Here is a 20,663-nt window from a genome sequence, read left to right on the forward strand (position 1 = left end):
CTAATCTTGCCCTAAAACACCATCATATACCAGGTAAGGGTACTTGGCCTCGTCAGCATTTCTCACTAAGCATTTGTCCAGGGGCTACTGCTCAGAATTAAGAGTTAAAATATCTGAGTCTTAATCTACGTTTTGTTATCAATGAGCTGTGGGAGATATCTTTACCTAAATGGGTTTCTTCATTGTTAACAAGCACAGGTGAGAATGGTTTACCTGCTTTCCAGAGTCTTTATCAACAGATGGGGCCAAAGGTCTCAGCACATGGACAACAAAGATTTAATTGAATAAATGAATGAGTGAGAGAGTGAGTGAATGGGGCTAGATTAAGAAAGTTTTATTAAGAATAATTAAGAACAAATGTTGGGTCTTTAAAAAAAAATAATAAATCCCATAAGGTATGAGGCTGAGATCCTCTGAAGCGGTGCCTAATTTAGAGATGGAGTCCTGCCAGGAGAATGTTCTTCTCTGCCGGTGTCTGTGCTGATCCTCTGTGCAATCTGCTGGTTGCCCAAAAAGACTCGTTGGCAATCTTCACTTGGGTTTCAACTTCTTTTGTCTCGCAGCACATTGTTGAATTGGGACTGCCAGAGAGCAGAATTTGGTGACAGCTTTCGGGTTTGATTTGCCAATGAGAACGTTTGGCTGGGTGTGGGGCTCCTGTGGTTTAGCTGGCCCATGGCCTTGAATTTCTTCCGGTTTCAGTGGGCCCACTGTATTCCCCAAATGGCCTCTTGCAAATGGTGTCTCACAAATGAGAAAATGTGTGTGTGTGTGTATGTGTGTGTGTGTGTGTGTAAGTGTGAATGTGTGCATACGTAGGGAAGATGGTCCTCGGGACTTCCAACCTCTTAGACGCCTGGCCTTTAAAATGCTATTAAATCATCCTCATCACCTTCTGCATACATGCCTTGAGCATGCATTATTTGCAAAGCGTTATTCCAGATGTTATGAGGAATGCAACAAGATATGGGACCTTCCATGGCCTTCCATTGCCATCTAAGTTAGCTGGATAAAACGTATATATATGGTTAATCAACCCTATTCCATTTGTATCAGGTTTCTCGGTTTCCTGCCTTAGAAACCAATTCTGGATAATTTAAGCAGGAAATGGAATCATTGGCAAGGCTAAAGGCCCAGGCTTAGTAAATGGGTTGTAAGCCAAGGGAGCCAGGAGGTAGAAGCGACCTTATGCCATCAATGGATACAGCCGTGATTTCTGGGCCACTATCAATTTTAATCTCATCATCTCTGCATCATTAGTTCATTCACTGAGGAAATAATTTAGTAGGAGGCTGGCAGTGTTGTGGACCTGGGGATTCAAGCATGAACCAAAAGAGACAAAGCTCTGCCCACATGGAGCTTACATCCTCATGGGGTCATCTTCTCACGTGAGTTTGGCCAAGCTCTGTCGTACACTGTCACTCAGGCTCGTCTGTGCTCCACAGTGAACTCCTTCAACCTAGGAGAGGAGGTAGATACAACCGTTTTCTACTCTACCCTGAGTTCCAATCCAAGTCTAGATAATGAACATAGAGGCATTCAGGGGAGCTCGAGCTCTCCTCCAGGTGGGATGACACAGTGTGGCCATGCATCTAGAATGGGTTTTGGGGGGACTTTGTCATTTTGGGGGGGAGGGGTGTGTCTAAGGCCCAATTGGGAAAGTGTACTCCAAGCTCATTGTATTAGAAGAAATCCACAGAATGTGACTGTAAAAAAAAAAAAGATCTAGAACAAAATGCCTATCCTTGAAGGACTGGGAAGGAGAGTGTTTTGCCAACAGCTGCTTAAGTAGATGCGAGAAAACCATTTATGTGCGACCTCCTCCCAACCCAGAAGTAGCTGGTGTGAGCCCCCTGGGGATACAGAGGGCATGTTGGAGCCAAAGGACCATCATGGTACTGACAATGACAGTGGAGATTCTGGACTCTGAGAGCAGCAATTATCCTGCAAAAGGATTCCTTGGCCTTCAATGAGAAAGGGACATAATACCATCAAAAAGAGAGAGTTTGCAAAAGGCAGGAGCCAAAAAGTTTAATTACATCTTTGTGTCAATTTGTTCTTCTGTAAAATGGAGATACTAGACACTTCCCTGCCAAAAGCAAATGGATGAGGATGATAAATGGAGATAAGAGAAGTAGAATGGAAAGGGCCCAGGATATGAGAAGACATGGGAGCTGGTGTTGCGTCTGTGATTTACTAGCTGTGTGACCTTGGGCAAGTCACTTAATTTTTCTAAGGCTGGTTGCTCATCAATAAAATGAAGATAGCAATTCTTGACAGGTGTGTAAAGAACAAATGAGATAATGTGTGTGAAAGTCCTTTCCAAATTATAAAGAGTGCTGCCAGTATAAGGAAGTACACTTATTATCCTGAAATAAACGCATATGCCTATTATTAGTAAACTACAATGAAGGGTTTTGAAGACGTTCATTAAATAACTGATTCCTACTGTTCCTTTCCCTGAATTACACTTCAGCTGCCGGCCTGCCGAGACCCTGCCAGCCTCCAAAATAAGCCAATGGCCACAGTGCCCTGGAACCCTCGGAGCCACACGCTTCCCGGGCCGGCATGTTGCTGATAAATCTTGTGTACTGACCCAGGAAAAAGCTCCGACAACAAAGCCCAATTTATTATCTTAATAAATCACAAATTGTTTCTGCAGCAAATTCCTAAGACCAGGCAAAGCATCACAGTCCCGAGGATGAAAAAGGGAAGGCCTTCCTGGACCAGAGCTGAACTGTTGCCCATCGGGCGCAGGCAAACTTAGAGTACGCCCAGCTGACCACATGAAACAGTCCTATGAAATGCAGATGTTTGCTAGGACTGAGCTGTTTTCCCCAATAATCTAAAGCCTTCCATGCCTGCTACTTACATAGAGACTCCTTCCTCCCTGGGCTGGCTCTGTGGGTTAGAGAGGCTGTCTCAGGGTACTTGGGTAACTGTGCATCATGGTGGCTTCTTCTTTTGACGTTGGCCATTCTCCTCCACCCCTGCAAAGTACTGCCTGCATAGCCCATATTTAATGTTTAAATTAAAGTGAATTAAAATTAATTTTGTTTGGGGAATTCCACAGCTCCCTCTTGAGATAAGTGGAAACACCCTGGGGTGATATAAAATTGAGGCTGGGAATTGCTGTGTTGGAGTGCTGTGCTAATGAGGTGAAGGTCAGGGGTTCAATCCCTATGTGAAGGGAGCAGTTAATTTCACTCTGCCTCATGGCCTCAGATTCCACCCTTAACCCTGGCCATCTGCCTCAAAGATGAGCCACTGGTCACCAGCAGGACAAAGTGAGATAGAAGGGCCAGATCCATGCAAATCCATCAATGCTGTAGGAAGACAACCCAAAGCATGACCTGTGGGTAATGTGCCAGGATTTTTAATTTTGCAGATGAGAGCACTATTCATTATTACTTTATGTTAGAGTAAACACATAAAAATATGGATGGGTACAATGAATCAGATGTCATGTGGTCCATGATCTCTGTGGCATTACTCTTAGCTCCCAAGCCAACCTTATAAATGTGATATGTATATGATAGTCACACAGCCAATTTTTGTTTATCCTTAAGAGGGAGAGAAGTGGGGTGGATATTTACAAACAAAATACAAATATCACTCCTATTTAGTTTGGAATAAATGATATAATTTAGGGACAACAGATTGCCCTTCTTAATTATGTTTTTCTTTAGCTAATAGTAATATTAGTTTGCATTCCCTGAGCATGCTGACTGATGGCAGAAAAGAGAGCCCAAATGCTCAGCTGGATGAAGAAAGGGAGGAAGTCCAGGATTAAGCATTTGTCAGGGATAATCCACAAAACAGAGATAATCCATCTCCTTAAATCAAAAGCTAGCTGTATCCTGATAATTATTGACTTACCATTGTCCTTGTTGGAAAACAGAATTTCAGGTCATTTAGATTTCTCTAGTTCTCCCTCTTATTTTCTCGCTCGCATTCTACTCATTCCCAGAGGCCAGTCTAATTACTACTTCTGGCCAGGTCATTACTAGCCTTTTCTATCTTGGATCTTCTGCAGTTTACAATATATGCTCAATAGTAGAATGGAAATCATGTTTCCTTAATGCTTGAGGGCAAGGGTCAAGTTTCAAGCTCTTATGTCTCACAGGGCCTAGCATAACATACAGTATGTGCTCAAGAGGGGCTGATTTCACTAAGGAACTTGGAATAATGAAAGAATTATTGCCCTTTCCCCAATTTTCTCATCTTTAGAAAAAAACCTCAGAAAAATAGAAATAGAGGGAGAACTTCTTCAACTTGCTAAAAAGCACTTATAAAACCCCACAGCTAACAATAATTATTTTAACAATAAAATAAAATGGAAAGAGTACCCACTCTCATCACTCCAATTCAATAGTGGAAGTCCCAGCCAGCAAAAAAGTAAAAGCACACAGTTTGGAAAGAAAGAAATAAAACGTTCCTTATTTGCAGATGGCATGATTACATATAGTCAATCTCAAAGAATAAAAAAAAAAATCACCTAGAATTAATAACTGAGTCCAGAAACGTTGCAAGAAAAAAGTTAGACATACAAACTACATTGTATTTAACATACCAGAAATGAACAAGTGGACATAACATTTTAAATGCAATATTATTTACACTTGAAAAAAATCACTTGAAAAAATTAAATATTCAGGTGTAAATCTGACAAAACATGTACAGTACTTTTATGCTTAAAATGCAGATGAAAGAAACCAAAGAAGATCTGAATAAATGAAAAGACATACCATATTCATGGACTGGAAGACTCAGCATAGTAAAACTGTCAATTCTCCCCAAATTGATATACAGGTTAACACCATTCCTATCAATATCTCAGCAACACTTTTTTAGATATAGACAAGATTGTTATAAAATTTCTATGAAATGGCAAAGAAACTAGAATAGCTTAAACAATTTTGATAAAGAATGAAATGGAAGGAACCAGTCTTCCTATTTCAAAATTGATTATATAGCTGTAGTAATCAAGACTGTGTGGCATTAGTGAAGGGATAGGTACATAAACCAATAGAACAGAACAGAGAATCCAGAACTGTATCCATACAAACATGTCCAGTTGATTTTAGTTAAAGGTGCAAAAACAATTCACTGGAGGAAAGATAGCTTTTTTAACAGAGAGTGCAGAGCCATTGACATCCATAGGCCAAAACTAAACAACCTTATTCTAAAGTCTCACACCTTATGCCAAAACTAACTCAAAATGGGTCATGAATTTATATGTAAAACTATAAAACTTATAGCGGGGAAAAGGATAAAACATTTGAGCTTTAAGGCTAAGCAAAGAGTTCTTAGACTTGATACAAAAAGCACACTTGATAAAAGGAAAAATCAATAAATTGGATTTTATTAAATTAAAAACTTCTGCTCTGTGAAATTTCCTATTAAGAGGATAAAAATATAAACTACAGACTGGGAAAAATATTTGTAATCCATCCATCTGATAAAGGACTAATATCTAGAATTTATAAAGAACTCTCAAAACTGAACAGTAAAAAAAAAAAATCCAATTAGATCATGTTTTTCAAAAGCGTGAAAAACATTTAACTGGAGAGAATATACAGATGGCAAATAAGCTCATGGAAAGATTTTCAAAATCATTAGCCATCAGGAAAATACACATTAAAATAACAATGAAATACTGCTACACATCTATCAGAAAGGCTAAAATAACAAATAGTGACAATATCCAATGCTGGTGAGGACGTAGAGAAACAGGATCACTCATACATTGCTAATGGGAATTTAAAATGCTACAGTCACTCTGGAAAACAGTTTGATAGTTTCTTGTAAAACTAAATGTGTAACTACCATATGACCCAAAAATGTGCTTGTTTCTCTGGGATAAATAAAATTTTATGTTCACACAAAAATCTGCACATGAATGTTTATAGCAGCTTTATTTGTAATAACCCCAAACTGGAGACAACCCAGAAGTCCTTCAAAAGGTGGATGGTTAAATAAATTGTGGTACATCCATATCATGGAATACCATTCAATAAAAAGAAACAAATTATTGATACATGCAACAACCTAGATGAATCTCCAGACGGTTATGTTAAGTGAAAAAAGCTGAATGATTCCATTTAGGTAAAATTTTGAAATGACAAAATTATAGAAATGGAGAGCAGGTTAGTAATTGTCAGGAGTTAAGGATGAGGGATGGGTGTGTGTGGCTATAAAAGACAACATGAGAGACCTTTGTAGTGATGGGAATGTTCCATATCTTGTCAGTACCCTGGTTGTGATAGTGTACAGTAGTTTGAGATCAGATGTTATCCTTGGAGGAAACTGAGTAAAAGGTACACAGATCTCTCTGAATTGTTTCTTATAACTGCATGTAAATCTACAATTATCTCAAAGTGAAAAGTTCTGTTAAAAAATAATCACCCCTCATCTGTCTATGCTGAAGGGAGGTGTTACACACCCAGAGATTCAGATCTGTTTGGAACACCGTGATCTGGGTTTACTCTAACCTTCATAAGATGCTCCCTGTTGTACTCCTCAGATAGAAACAGCACGTACCTAGGAGCAGGGAGGCTGTGGCAAGAATTGCACCAAAGTGGCAATATGCCATGTAGTGGGATTTACTATCATGGGGTCTCTGGGTTGTTATGGCTGCCATGAGGTATAGATTTAGAGCAAGAAGCTACAAAATAGAGGCACCTGGGTGGCTCAGTCGGTAAGCCTCTGCTTTCGGCTCAGGTCACGATCCCAGTGTACTGGGATCGAGCCCCGCATCAGGCTCCCTGCTCAGCGGGGAGTCTGCTTCTCCTTCCCCCACTCCCCCTGCTGTGTTCCCTCTCTTGCTGTCACTCTCTCTCTGTCAAATAAATAAATAAAATCTTAAAAAAAAAAAAAAAGAAGACGCTACAATATGGTACCAAGGATCAGCAGAGAGATCAGAGGACTGGGTTAGGGGATAAATCCACAAACAAGGAAATAATCAGGAATCTAAAAGTATTTTTCACCAAGAATAAGGGCTGGGAACCTCACTGGAGGCCCAAGTCCATGGTTTGACCAAGCAACAAGGATAGAGTTAAGGCCATGCCAGGCAAGAAAAGCCATTCACGAATTCATCTCCTTCTTTCAACAAATATTTAGTGAGAAACTCCCAGGTACCAGACATCAAGGCAAGTGACCAGGTCTGTGTCCTGGTCACTTGGACTTCCTTGTCTAATAAAGAAAAAAGAATAGCAAGAGTACTTGGGAGCATGCTCGAGGAACACCCATTCCAGTGTTGGATAATTAGATAATGCAAGGACGTGACATGGAAGCTGAGACCCAATGGATAAATGTGGGATGAAGGGATAGCAGGATTCATGTAGAGGAAACAGGATCACATAGCCCTGAGATGAGACGTTATAGGACTATCACCCAGAGACCAGGTCAGTCTGTAGAGGCTAGAAAGTTAACTCATGGTCCCACGAATTCAGGAATCTGGGTATTATGGCTGGTGTTCATGGGCTACCCCAGTTGGAGTAAACTCTCAAGGCAGGAAGATGCTGCAGAGCGGGCAACTGGTGAACACTCTCATTCAGTGGATCAAAAAGAACTGTAAGCCAAATAGGCCAGAATTCTGGATCATTGTTCCCTGGGAGAGTCATAGCTCTGAAAAATCTATAAGGCCCTAGTGGGTTCTTTTATCCTCAGAGCTCCAGCTCTATCTGATGGGCCTCCTGCCTCTGCTGACACTCTATCAAATGGACCTCAGATATGGATGAAGGCATCATCTCCATGGAGCTTGGAAATCATGGGAATCCTTTAGATAACTTTCAGTTTATTCAACAGATGGGAAGATTACATCGTCTAACCTGATTTGAGGCTCGCATTCCCAGCTTCAGCTGGACAGGGACTTTCTTCCTCTTGACTTTTCATTTCCTTAGGACATTCCATACTTGGTCCATGACAGAGACCATAGTAGTCCAAGTGAGCAATGGATTAAGAGCCACCCACTCTTTGGAAAGCAGAGGTCAAAATGCCATAGTAAAAGAGTAGCTCGTTTCATACTTCCAACAAATATTTATTGAGTATATGTTATGTTTCCAGCTCTCTGTACCAGTGACCCAATGGTGTGCAAACCATGTTCTCTGTCGCATATAACCTACAGTCCACTAAGTCAAAGAGCCTGAAGAATATATTTGCTAGATTGTAGGTTCATTAGTTCTAAAAGGCCTCCAAAGAATAAGATTTAAATAAGACAGAACTTTATTTCTCTCTCATATGTCAGTATAAGGAGTCCAGAGCTCATGTCAAGACCCAGGTGCCTTCCGTCTTGTTGCTCTGCCATCTCCAGTATGTTGCCCTCATCCATTTAGTCCAAGATGGCTCACCTCACCACTAGATTCCAACAATAGGAAGGAGGAGAAAGGTAGAAGAATGATAGGCACACACCTCTCTCCTTAAAGGCTCAGAAAGTACACACACCACTTTAGCATAAACTCTATTTAAGAAATTAGTCACATGACCCTGCCATGCTGCAAGAGATACTGAGAAACATAGTCTCTAACGGCCATCTGCCTAGCCACACTTTAAGTTGCTGTGGAGGAAGGCAAGAGTGGATATGGGGACAAACAGTCATCTCTAATTAAGCAGAGAGGTAAGTAGTAAGAGGACACAGCTCTCCAAGAACAAAGCAAATATAGTCCAAAGCTGAGCAGAAAAGGAAAAGCCTACAAATGCACAGGAACTAGGCAGGACAGGGAGAAAGGAGGGATGATATCAAAAGACAAAGGGAACGGTGACTCTTAGTCAAGGCTTTGGAATATCTAAGGACTTCATCTGTATTTCCTTCTGAGACAAGCATCACCCCACACAATAGTACAGGAGGGAAAGGGATGAAGGGGTGGCAGTCTGAGGCAGGTCTGATGAAATGAGCTCCTCAAGGGCTGATCCTTCTAGTTCCAGAACGGCCCATTGTGAAAAATCACTCAGAAAACTAATGGTGCTGCCCATTGCTAGTGCCAACCCATCACCTTGCCCACAGTCTTAACAGTCATCATGATGCTAATGATGATGGCAATGTTGATACTGGATGAGCCCTTTGTCTCTCTGGAGTAGTGGTAAATTCCTTAAGCATCCTTGGCTGAAAGGTGCCGTGAAGTAGAAACCTTAATTGGAGTGATGTTGGTACACAAGGGAGAAATTCACATCTGTGGGCACTGTTCCACAGGAGCTGAACCTACAGCAGTCACTCCGACAGTGGACAAGCCCAGACTCCCAAAACACGCTCACCTCCCCTCACTTGGTCCCCAGTGCATTTCAGATTTATCTTGCTTTTCATATTTTCATATAAGAAGCACAGCAAGAGTCAAGAACAGCTTCCAATGATCATGCCCTACTCTGTGTCAGGCACTGTGCTCAGTACTCAGTAGCACTTCCTGTGGCTCTTCTGCTTTACAGGATGCTTTCACGACATTGCAACAGTCCTTCCTCTGTAGGGTAAGCACACTGGGAGTCAGTTATTCCCATTTAGTGGATGAGGGAAATGTGATTGGTGATTCATTGAAGATCATGTGGTCAATCCATAGCCAAGCCTGGCCAGATCCTCTCTTCTCCCTCTGTCACTTCCACTGAACCGGCTTCTTATTCAGGCCAGTTTATTTCAGAATTTCTTCCCCAGTACCATTTGGTACACTACACAGTGATTTTCTAATATAGGTCAAATCCCAGAGCAGGTATATTCCACTCGTTATCTATAAACCCTAATTTGTAAAACAGAGAAATTAGAGGGTGACAACTCTCTTTAAAAGAGCGTGGTTTGCTCTTTTATAAGAGCAATTACAGTAGAGCAATTACAATATCATATACTCTAGAATGACTCCTTTTCCATTCTGCTCTCAGGAATGCACCTGCTGCGGGGAGGGAGCACCCCAGTTGGAGAACTTGAAGGCAGCACTACAGTGCTTGGATTGCACTGAGTGGTTTAGTGAAGTCAAATGTTAAGAACACTGTGGTTTGGGGCTTGGGATTTTGTCTGTTAACAGTTTTTGGCATCTGTCATCAGTCAAATACTGAGGGAGTGAACAGTGCACAGTAGCTTTGGGCTGCACCAGCCTGGGCTCAATCTCAGTTCTCATTTTATGTGACCTGCTAGCAACATTTGATCCAGCTGATTTCTCCATCCTCCTCCTCTGCCTCTGCCTCATCCTCTTTCCCCTCCACCACCTTCCTCTCCTTCACTCAGCTTCGGCACACCTGCCTTGTTTTCCTCCTGCCTTCCTGCTTGCTCTTTCCCACCTCCTTTGCTGGTTCTTCCTCTCTCCCCCCAAGTGCCTCAGAGCTCAGTCTTTGGATCTCTTCTTTTCTCTACCTACCTTCCCTGTCTCCATCAATGAGCTCCTCCAGCATCAGGATTTCAAATGCCTTATCTACACGATGATACTGGTGTTTTATCTCCAGTCCCCATCTCTCCCCTCAGCAACAGACTCAGAGATCCAACCATCTGCTTGGCATCTCCAATGTAACATGTCCAAAACAGAGCTCTTGCATTTCTCTCACCAGTATTCTTGTCCCTGGTTCTCATTGCAAGGAATGGAAATCTCCAGACAGCCCCTTCTCTAACACCTCACATCCAGTCTATCAGCAAATCCCATTGGCTCCCCCAGAACCTGACCCCCCTACAGCCCTGATCTGAGCCACTGTCCCCCTTGCTGGGATTATTTCCCCAGCCATCTGATCAGTCTCCCTGCTCTGTCCAGGTCCCCTCAGTCTGTCTTCAGCCCAGTAGCCAGAAGGATGCTGTTGAAACCCCAACTGGGTCATGGCGCTGCTCTGCTCAAAACCCTGCACGGCTCCTGTCCCCATGGGAGTACAGGAAGATGCTCAGGACAGTTTACAGGGCCCTTTGTAATCTGTCTGTCCCTTTGCACACCCTCACTCTGACCTCAACTCATCCGGTCTTACTGTTTCTAGAATATGCTGGCATGCTCATGCCTCTGACCCATGGAATTTACTGCTCCCTCTGCCTGGGACCCTCCTCCCAGAGCTCTCTGCTGCTTCTCCCACCTCCTTTAGGTTTGTAGTCACATGTTACCTTCTGGATGAGGGCTTCCTTGCACCCTCCACACACACACACACACACACACACACACACACACACACACACACACAAATTGCCTCAGCACATTGCAGCCCCCATCAGCCCTCTTCCTCCCCCTTCTCTGTTTTATTTTTCCCCCTACACTTACCAACCTCCAACATACCATATATTTTGTTAATTATCTTGACCACCATTTTATTTCCCTCCATGAGGACTGAAGGTCCCAGCGAGCAGGAATTTCTATCTGGTCTTTACTGCTATTTGCTCAGCATCCAGAGTGGTGCTTGGGGCTTGCCATAGAGTAGGCACACAATAAATATTGGCTGAATAAGTGAATTGAATGAATGGTTGTGCCACTTTTTAGCCTTAAGCAGGATACCCGATCTCGCTGAGTGTTCATTTCCACATCTGTGAAATGATGATGACAATACCCTCCCGTGTCCTCATAAGGATTAGAGGGAGCATGTGCAAAAACCAATGCAGTAATTCACCCCAACTGCGGTTACTATTTTAGAGGAAAACAGAGCTGCTTGAAACACACAACCCTGCATAATCCAGTACTTGAGCATTTTCTAGTAGATCTCAAAGCCTCCTTGACCTGGTTGATCCCCCGTTTGGTTACCATTACCACTGTGCTCTCCCTGCCAGGAGAGAGGGGTCCCAGCTAGGATGGAGCACCCCCCCATTGCCACTCTGTTCAACAACGTAACTGTAGCGCGTCCATCATACCATCAATAGTATTTATTGGAACTTACAGTATCTCAGAAGCCTCAAATCCAAAGAAAAATAAGATTTTGCCCCTCTCCTCATGGAGCTCATTGTCCTTCACAGGGGATGAGCAGACAACTGATGTCAGAAAGTATGGTAAGCTCTAGGAAATGCTGGGGCCAGTCTGTGGCCTGCCCAACACCTCCCACCCCATCCCCATTTCACACCCTCACACACACAGAAGATGCTCAAGGTTCTAGACAATCATAAATGAAACAAAACAAAAAATGAACACACATTGGCACATCCCAATGGCAGACATGTTAATCCTGTAGCAGCAACAACAAAAACACAAACTCTTGAGGATTCTTCTTGGTGCTGAGGGTTGAGTGTTTCCACCTCAGGGCTTCATCACAGTGAAGTGCCTCTCTGGGCCAACCCAAAAACCTAAGGGAGCTTAAATGAAGGCCAGGAAAGGTCCCGGCCGGCCTTGTTCCCTAGCTGAATGGGGAATGCACCATGCATTCTGGCTCTTTCTGGACACAGCTTCCTTCCCCTCAGCCTCCTCATGGAACTTCCTGCCTAGGTCCATAGGGAGGTTGCTTAGGATGATGGAGAAGTACAGGCTGGGGGAGGGTGCCCACCCCCACATTCCTTGGCTCTGCTCCAAAGCAGGCCTCCACCCCTTCACTTCTCAGCTGCCATTTTGCCTTTGGGGCCAAGATCTTTCCTCAAATGGGTGCCCAGGATGGGGGGCAGGGGAATGATTCACCCAAATGATGTGGGAGGGCCTTCAGCAGGAGGAGGGTATTTGGCTCCCCTGTAAACGCTTGAGTGAGGAGTGCTATCCTGAGGCCATAGCCAAGGGCTAACCCTTCTGTGTTCGAGAGAGTGTTTGGCTGGGGTGTTTTCCGCATGGTTGCCGAGGTGCCAACAGTTCCTACAAGATCCCATGTGATAAGGCAGAGCTGGAAGCGGGGGCGGGAAGGGCAGCGCAGGGATTCTGGTTGGCAGGTGGCAAGTGGCAGCCTGCAGAATATTTTGGCGCCCCAGGCCCCCTGCTGCCATGCCCAAGTGGCTTTCCTTCCAGAGCAGGCTCCAGGGAACACATCTGGAGAGCGTGTGTCTGGCCCCATGACAGACCCTATCCTCCAGGAGTGGAAGAGGGAGAGCTCGCTGTGGTCAGCAGGGCCCAGCTGAACCCCAGAAGCTTCCCCGGGTGCCCCCTAATATGGCCGGCCGTCCTGAGATGCACAGCCTCTGGAACCCCCAGGCTCCGAACTGCACATGGGGCCAGGTCTGCACTACCCAGGGCTTAGCTCCCTTCTGCGCCGGGAAATGCACCTCCAACAAACGTGAGGGGTGCACAAGTTGGCTGGGGGCCAGGGCTCCAGCTTTCCCCACAGATCCACCACCATCCACATGGTGCTAAGAGTCCGGGTTTGGGTTCTAAGGAGACAGCACTCAGATCTTAGCAGCTGTTGGAGATCGGATGAGTTCTGGCACTTCTCTGAGACTCATCTGAGAAGATGGGGTGCTGACAGTGATGTGACAGTGTTGTCGCGGGAATGGAGGAGAAGGGCTGTGTCCCGCTGCTGACCTAGCGCCTGGTGTGAGACCGCAGGGAGGAGGCATGAGGCTGGGCCCCCAACCATTCAGAGCCCTGAAGTGTCCAGAACCTTCGCTCTTGCAGCTCCTGCCCAGAACCGGTTTCCCCAATGTCTTCACTTACCAATCTCCAGCATCTTCAAGGTCTCCTCTGTGTTCCCCAGAATCCCCCAGGCAGTTTGTGGTGCCTCCCTTATACTTTTGGCACAACACTCTATGTCCTGTATTCAGAGTGTCTGCATGCATGTCCCCCGCCCCCCCGCCTGGGGTTAGGGGTTCCATGTCGTTCAATGTCATCTCCCCGGGTCCCGCCCCTTCCTTGGCACAGAGGTGCCCATAAACGCGAATCTACCCCGAGCTCCAGCTCCACCTCAGAAAGCACCAGCAGCCCCAGGAATAAGGATGAGGCAGGCCCATGCCTCCTTGAAGACTGTGGAAATAGGGCAGCGGTGCTCCTCCATCCCAGCCTCACTTCTCCCCCCAACGCAGTGCGGGTCAGATCGTGGTTCACAGGCTGAAGAGCCCATGGCGTGCGGGGAGGGCAGGAGAGTTCTCAGAGGGCACTAACTCCAGGCAGAATGCAGATGAAGATCCAGCTCAGGGCCAGGCTGAACCCACACCACATTTTTTCCACGACCAAATGACAACCTCAGACCATTCCAAATAATGGTGGGCATTATGAGAGCCCAAATCAGGGCAACTCCTTGTGCAGAGAACATTTCTGTCATTGAAACTGGAACCAAGAGAAGGTATGTCCCGTCCTCATTTCAGCTGTGTGTCGTCCCCGCCCCCGCAACGGCTCTGCCTGACCCCGGAGTCTTCCAATGCCATAGCACTCACCATATAATCCAGTTCTGCTTTAATGTGTAAAAGTATTTGTTTAATATCTAGTTCTCCTCCATACTCATAGCTGCGAGGGTGGGGACATATCCAAAGAGGCTAACAGACTACACAGTATATAACAAGCTCTCAATTTATTCATCCCACAGTTAAGTGCAACGCATTCTAGATGTTATTCAACAGAAACGATAGACAGATGGATCGTTTGTTAAATTAATACAAGACAGGAAACTGGGCTGTGTGACTGTATTAGCTTCCTGTTGCTGCTACGACAAATTTCTACAAAGTTAGCAGCTTAAAACAAGATAAATTTATTTATCCGAAGTGAAAAATCAGCCTCACTGCAGTAGGATCAAGGAGTCAGCAAGGGCTGGTTCCTTCTGGAGGCCCTGAGGGGAGGAGTCCCCTTCCTTGAATTTTCAGGTTCGGAAGGCTGCGCACATTCCTGGCTCCGTACATTCCTGGCTCCGTGTCCCTCCCTCCGTCTTCCAAGCCCGCAGTGTAGCGTCTCCAAACCCCTCCGTCTCTAACCTCTGCACCTGTGGTCACATCTCCTTCTCGGAGTCTGAGCACCCCCTGCCTCCCTCTTATAAGAATCCTCGTGATGACATTGGGCCCACTCGGATAATCCAGGATAATCTCCTCGTTTCAAAATCCTTAACTTAATCCCCATCTGCGAAGTCCTTCTTACCATGTAAAGTAACACATTCACAGGTTCCAGGGATCAGGATGTAGACATTTCCTGAGGGGCCATTTTTCAGCCTGCCACGGGGACCTGTGTAACATCTATTTGGAAATCTTTGAAGGAAGGAGGCTTCCCAACTTCCAGCAGGCTCTCACTCCAAACCTCAAAATGTTTTCGTAAATTGCACATCTCGTACTTGGAAGTCACATCTTACTCAAGTTGGAGGTGATGTTTTCTCATCAGCCCTGCATGTTTGTGAAATGCGCATGTGATATGACCACTGCATAGGAGCGAGGGGACCCCCTCCTGTGTGGGTTGAATTGTGTCTCCCAGAAAGAGATGTGGGCGTCCTTACTCCACTACCTGTGAATGGGACCTTATTTGGCAATGGGGTCTTTGCAGATGTAAGCAAGTTAAGATGAGATCCTGCTGGAGTAGGGTGGACCCTAAACCCCGTGGCTCGGATCCTTATGAAGACGTTTGGACACAGACAGAGACAAAGGGACGAATGCCATGTGACGATGAAGGCAGAGATTGGACCGATGGAGCCAAGGAATGCCAAGTAATTCCAGCCACCTCCAGAAGCTGAAAGAGGCAAGGAAGGATTCTCCCCTAGAGTTTATGCAAGGAGCGTGGCTCTGTAACACCTTGATTTCAGACTGCTAGGCTCCAGAACTGTCAGCGAATAGGTTTCCGTTGTTTTAAGCCACACGCTGTGTGGTCATTTGTTACTGCAGCCTCGGAAACTGAATGCAGCCCCTACCCCCGGGGCCCCATAAGCACTCCCTGAAGACCCTGCTAGAGCGACGGCGAAGCACTTCTACCTCCCAAGCTGCCGGCCCGTTCCTTCACTGCCCATATACTGGACAACAGGGAAAGACTCTGCACTTGGGAATGAACCACTGACTGCTCCCTCGGCGGACTCAAAGTCACCGTGAGTTCATTTTTTTTCTTGTTTCTTGGAAAGCACCTCTCAGGACCATTTCAAGAAAAACAAATTGAGTTTTGCTTCGGATCTGTTTAACGTGAATCATCAGTGTTAGTTCCAATAACAAACCAGAGGCTGGTCAGAGTTTTAGAACAAGACTTGGAGTGTCTGGCAGTGTGCGTGGCTTGAGCAGGGCTCCCGCACCCCCATCGCCCCCACATAGCCCCCCGTTCACTGGCCTCCTTCCCAGGCCTCTGCCCAAATGGACACAAAACTGCATAGTCAGCAAACAAGAACTTTCAAGCAGTATTGCCGTAAGGTTTACCACGTTGGCAGATTTAACAGGAACATTGCGAACTCATACGGTTCCTTTCACCCAGAAGTCCCACACTGTTTGGTTCTCACCAGTTCTGTGTGCAAGGCCTCTTGCTAGCCCTCCAGGGGCTCCACCAGGTGAGCTGGAACTCTCTCTCTATGAAGGGTGCACTCAGGACATAGTCCTGGAGAGAGGAAGAGTGTGTGCAAAGGTCCTGAGGCCGGTGTTCAAGAAACTGAAAGAAGACCAGTGTGGTAAGAGTGATGCAGGAGCATAGAGCGAGAGGGGCTGGAGAAGGGGGCAGGGGCCAGCTCATGCAGAGCTTTGCTCGATTCTAAGTACAATGGGAAGCTATTGAAGGGTTTTGCTGAAGTCCAGGGAGGGATGACATAATAAATTCTCCTTCTCCTTTTTTCCCCTCCTCCTTCTCTTCTTCCTCTTTTCCCCCTCCCCCTCCCACTCCTCCTCGTCCTCCTCTTCCTCTTCTCCTCCTCCTCCTGTTCCTCCCCCTCCTCCTTCTTCTCCTCCTCCTCCTTCTTCCCCTCCTCCTTCTCCTCCTCCTTGCCCCTATCACTTTTGCTGCTGTATTGAGAGTAACTAGAGGTAGGCAAGAATGCAGGGAAGAGGGCATCTTAGGAGAGACGGGACAGGGCCCTGCATTTGGGTAGTGGCCTCAGTAAGGAGCAGAGGGCTCAATCAGGTATGGACTGGAGAGGGATTGATAGCATTTGCTGATGTACTGGGAAGGGGAGGGGCAGGGGGATGGCAGTGACCGACTGGGCCTGCCCTTCACCAGGTTTCTGCCCCGACACAGAGTGGCACATCCAGCTCACCGGCTCGTAGGTGACCCTGGGGAAGCTATTCCAAGATGGCTGTCAGAGTCCCAGCCAGGCCTCATTCCTCAAGCTGGATAGCCCTGCTGTCCCCTGGAGCTTTTCTCAGTCTGGTGCAAGATGTATCAGTGACACTTACCTCGCATATGATAGGCAGTAGTTTTTCCAGATTTGATGGTCTCCTTTGTACACAATAGGGCCACCTTCCATTTTTTAATTGGCACTAAACATCTTGCCTGAAAGTAGCTCCCTGTCCTAAGCAGGGTCCTACCTCCAAATCAGTGGTGAGCTGGTAAACCAGCTGATTGGTGAGGGAAAATGAAACCCCAATTTGTAGCATTTACCAATTTCTATGGTGCGAATCCTCTCCCCAGAGCTGCGTTCACGCTATCAACATTTAAGTGACTCACCAGATTCCTGAATCGTTGACCGCTCATTCTGGCCAGCCTGCCGTAGCCAGCCCCGGTTTGATACTGCATGACTCCTGGTCCAGAACACTCCACCGAGCGACCTCCTCTGCTCCTCAGCATGCACGGCCACCCAGGTCAGAAGCAGAGTCTCCAGGAAACGTGGTGACATGCAGAGGCCACACACGCCAGGGGATAGACTCAGTGACTCCTCACGTGCTCAAGCGTGTCTGCGTAAGTTCACTACAAAACCACACCTATTACTCCACTGGCTGTGAAGAGAATGGCCTGGTAGAACATTCCCCATGGTTAAGTTTGGGGGAGCATGCAGAGAGTCAGGAAACCTGGGTGCCAACTCTGGGTCTACCCCAATTGGCTAAATGACTCCAGACAAGCCACTTAACCTGGATGAGTCTCAGCCTCCAAGGCTGCAAAATGAGAGGTGGATGATGTCTGTGGACTCCACATCGTCAGGTTTCCTGGAGAATCTGCTTCTGACCCACGCACCCGAGGCCTGAGATGCCGGTGGAGATTGCTGAGCACAGATTTTTTGAATCAGCCGCCATGAGTATTGAGCTAGAGCTCAGTCTGTCCCTTCCCCCTCAACACCGTACTCCAGGACCCAGGGAAGAGTCAGGGGGACAGGAAGGGAGAGAAGATAGACAACTCAGGGAAGGGTAATGAGGTTGGGTGACCGGACGGGTCTGGGAAATGCAGTCAAGTAAGGACTCCAAGGTGGCTCCCAACGTTGAGCCAGCCCAAAAGTTTCCAGTACTGCGTGGCAGACTGTGTGAGCATCTTTTGGGTTTCTCAGGACAGCGAAACCGTTCAATGACTGTCAGAGGTGATGACGAACTTTCTAGAATGTCCTCTGGTGCTCCTCCTATGAGATAGACCAACACAGCTCTGTGACCTCGCCCAGGGGCTAATGGCAACAACTACTGCCTACCGCGTGAGCCGAGGAGGGCTTGGAGGGATCCGCGCCGACTTCACTCACCCACAGGTCGCCGGACACCCCCTCACAGGCAACTCCCATCCCCCATTCCTTCCTCCTCCTCCCCAAGCGCACCCTGAGCCTTCCCTCCACAACCCACACACCCAATATCCTCCTCCTGTACAACCTGCGTTCTCTCCCTTCAAAACCACAGAAGTGAAAAGTCGCTAAAGGAGGTCAGAGGAGAGGACTGGAGGTGTTTGAACACCTAGGGGGCAAAGACTGAGACTTTTCCTTCCTTCCTTGCCCTCAAGCTCGTCTGTGCATCCTGAGAACACTGGCTGTTGACACACAAAATATTGAGGCCACCTTGTTTATGCTCTTGGTGCCTTATTTGGGTGAATGTGCCTTTTCAAAATCAAGGTGTTCTGGGGCTTTTTTTAATTAAAAAAAATATGAAAATATCCCCGAAACAGAAAGGAGTAGTGAGGGTAACCATATAAAAATAATTTAAGCCAAAAATAAATAAATAAATAACACAGTCCCACCAAGTCCCAAAGAGAACCTTGGTTTCCAGGGGTTGTTAATAAAGTGTCGAGCTCCTAGCAGTGGGTGGGATGGGGTGCTTGCTCTCTGTCCAAATAAGCAAACATCCTCCCTGAACCCAGCATCCGCGCCCCATATGCCGTCGTTCCCATTTGTTTCCTGTTTTCGGCCCTCCCAGAAATACATCTTACAGCCCTTTTTACTTTTAGCTCCTCACCTTGAAAAGCACAGATTTGCAAGTGTGAGTAGCTTAGCAGGGAGACAAATCCAGCAGGCATTCAAGACATTCAGGCGCGAAGAAATACATCTCATCTGAAAATTTCCATCACCGGCATTTTTTTTTTTAATTTCCAAGATAAATGGGTTTTTATTTATAAGACTAAGGGCGCCATTATTTTTCAAATACTTTGCTGCTTCCAAGGAGCCAGGAAAATTGGTCATGCACCTGGCCAGCTGATCCAACCCCAAAACTCTTCTGACCTTCATGGAAAGGGCCTAATTTTTCCTCCCCTTTAATGAATGTTGCTTCTCTCCTTCCCGGCAGCATTCGGTGTGTGGAGCGGGCAGGGGCACGGTGCCTGGGGTAGGAACACCTGATTCTCCAGGATTCTTCCCACTGCCTCCAATCCAAGGGTCCCAGGTCCGGAGGGCTTGGGAAGGGGAGCAGATGATTCAGCATCCATCTCCAGGGGGCCAAAGAACAAGTACATTCTGATGTGGATTTGAATGTTTACATATGTATGTGCGTGTGTGTGTGTGTGTGTGTGTGTGTGTGTTAAAAGACCAAATTCTTAGAACTGCTTGAAGGTGTCATAAAAGCTAATTCAGGTGGAAAACTCCCTGGAAAAAAAATTCCCCTGCCTACAGATGCCTCCATCCTGTCTTCCAGAACCTGGAAGAGAGAAACGAGGATTTGGATTATGGCCTACAGGCATAATTTGCAATTTCCCAGAGAGTAAATCGCAGCCCCCCGGGCTAGAACTGGCAGGTGCTGTGAAATCTGGCTGACAGGTCAACTTCAAGGTGATCTGCCTGCCGCGTCTTCTCTCTGTTCAGCTAATCTCTCAGCACACCTTTGGTGCCTGGTAAAGGTAAATCATTATGACTAAGTGTATGAAGCAGGAGGGTCTTTGCACACCTGTAATTACTACCTGACAAGTCTCTGCGGAACCTGGGAGTTTCCCAGAGGGCCAGCGGGGCCGTTTCTGGAGACGGTAAGTCAAGGTGGGTCCTCCGGGCAACATCTGGCTCCGGGAACCAGAATTCAAACCTACAGAACTGGATGTATGTTTTGTTATATGGCTGGAAGACTCAGAGTCCAAGTTCCCAGGCTCCAAAGCTGTGAAAAACCTGGCTGAGATGCTCACCTATATCTGTAAATGTCTCAAAATAAATAATGCATTATTCCCTTAGAGCAGCACTGTCCCGTAGAAATATAGTGTTAGGGGCACCTGGGTGGCTCAGTCATTAAGCGACTGCCTTCGGCTCAGGTCATGGTCCCAGGGCCCTGGGATCGAGCCCCACATTAGGCTCCCCGCTTGGTGGGAGGCCTGCTTCTCCCTCTCCCACTCCCCCTGCTTGTGTTCCCTCTCTCGCTGTGTCTCTCTATGTCAAATAAATAAAATCTTAAAAAAAAAAAAAAAAAAAGAAATATAGTGTCAGCCAAAGAAGTCATTTTCAATTTTCTAGTACCTACATTTAAAAAAAAAGAAACAGGGGCCCCTGAGTGGCTCAGTCAGGTAAGCGTCTGCCTTCGGCTCAGGTCATGATCTCAGGGTCCTGGGATCGAGCCCCGCATC

The 20,663-nt window shown here is 46.3% G+C and overlaps 1 protein-coding gene across 1 annotated transcript in view; it reads right to left on the bottom strand.

Moving 5' to 3' along the window:
* Positions 1-333: 333 nt before the first annotated feature.
* Positions 334-20,663, bottom strand: part of TOMM20 (translocase of outer mitochondrial membrane 20) — a 289,783-nt gene continuing 269,453 nt past the window's right edge. Inside the window, exon 5 of the mRNA XM_081824306.1 lies at positions 334-581. Within this exon, the coding sequence (XP_081680432.1) occupies positions 543-581 (39 nt within the window). The 3' untranslated portion in view covers positions 334-542. The remainder of the gene's footprint in view (positions 582-20,663) is intronic.

This window comes from Leptonychotes weddellii, chromosome 6 (assembly GCF_054177405.1).
Source record: "Leptonychotes weddellii isolate Sample4059 chromosome 6, ASM5417740v2, whole genome shotgun sequence".
Classification (NCBI taxonomy): domain Eukaryota; kingdom Metazoa; phylum Chordata; class Mammalia; order Carnivora; family Phocidae; genus Leptonychotes; species Leptonychotes weddellii.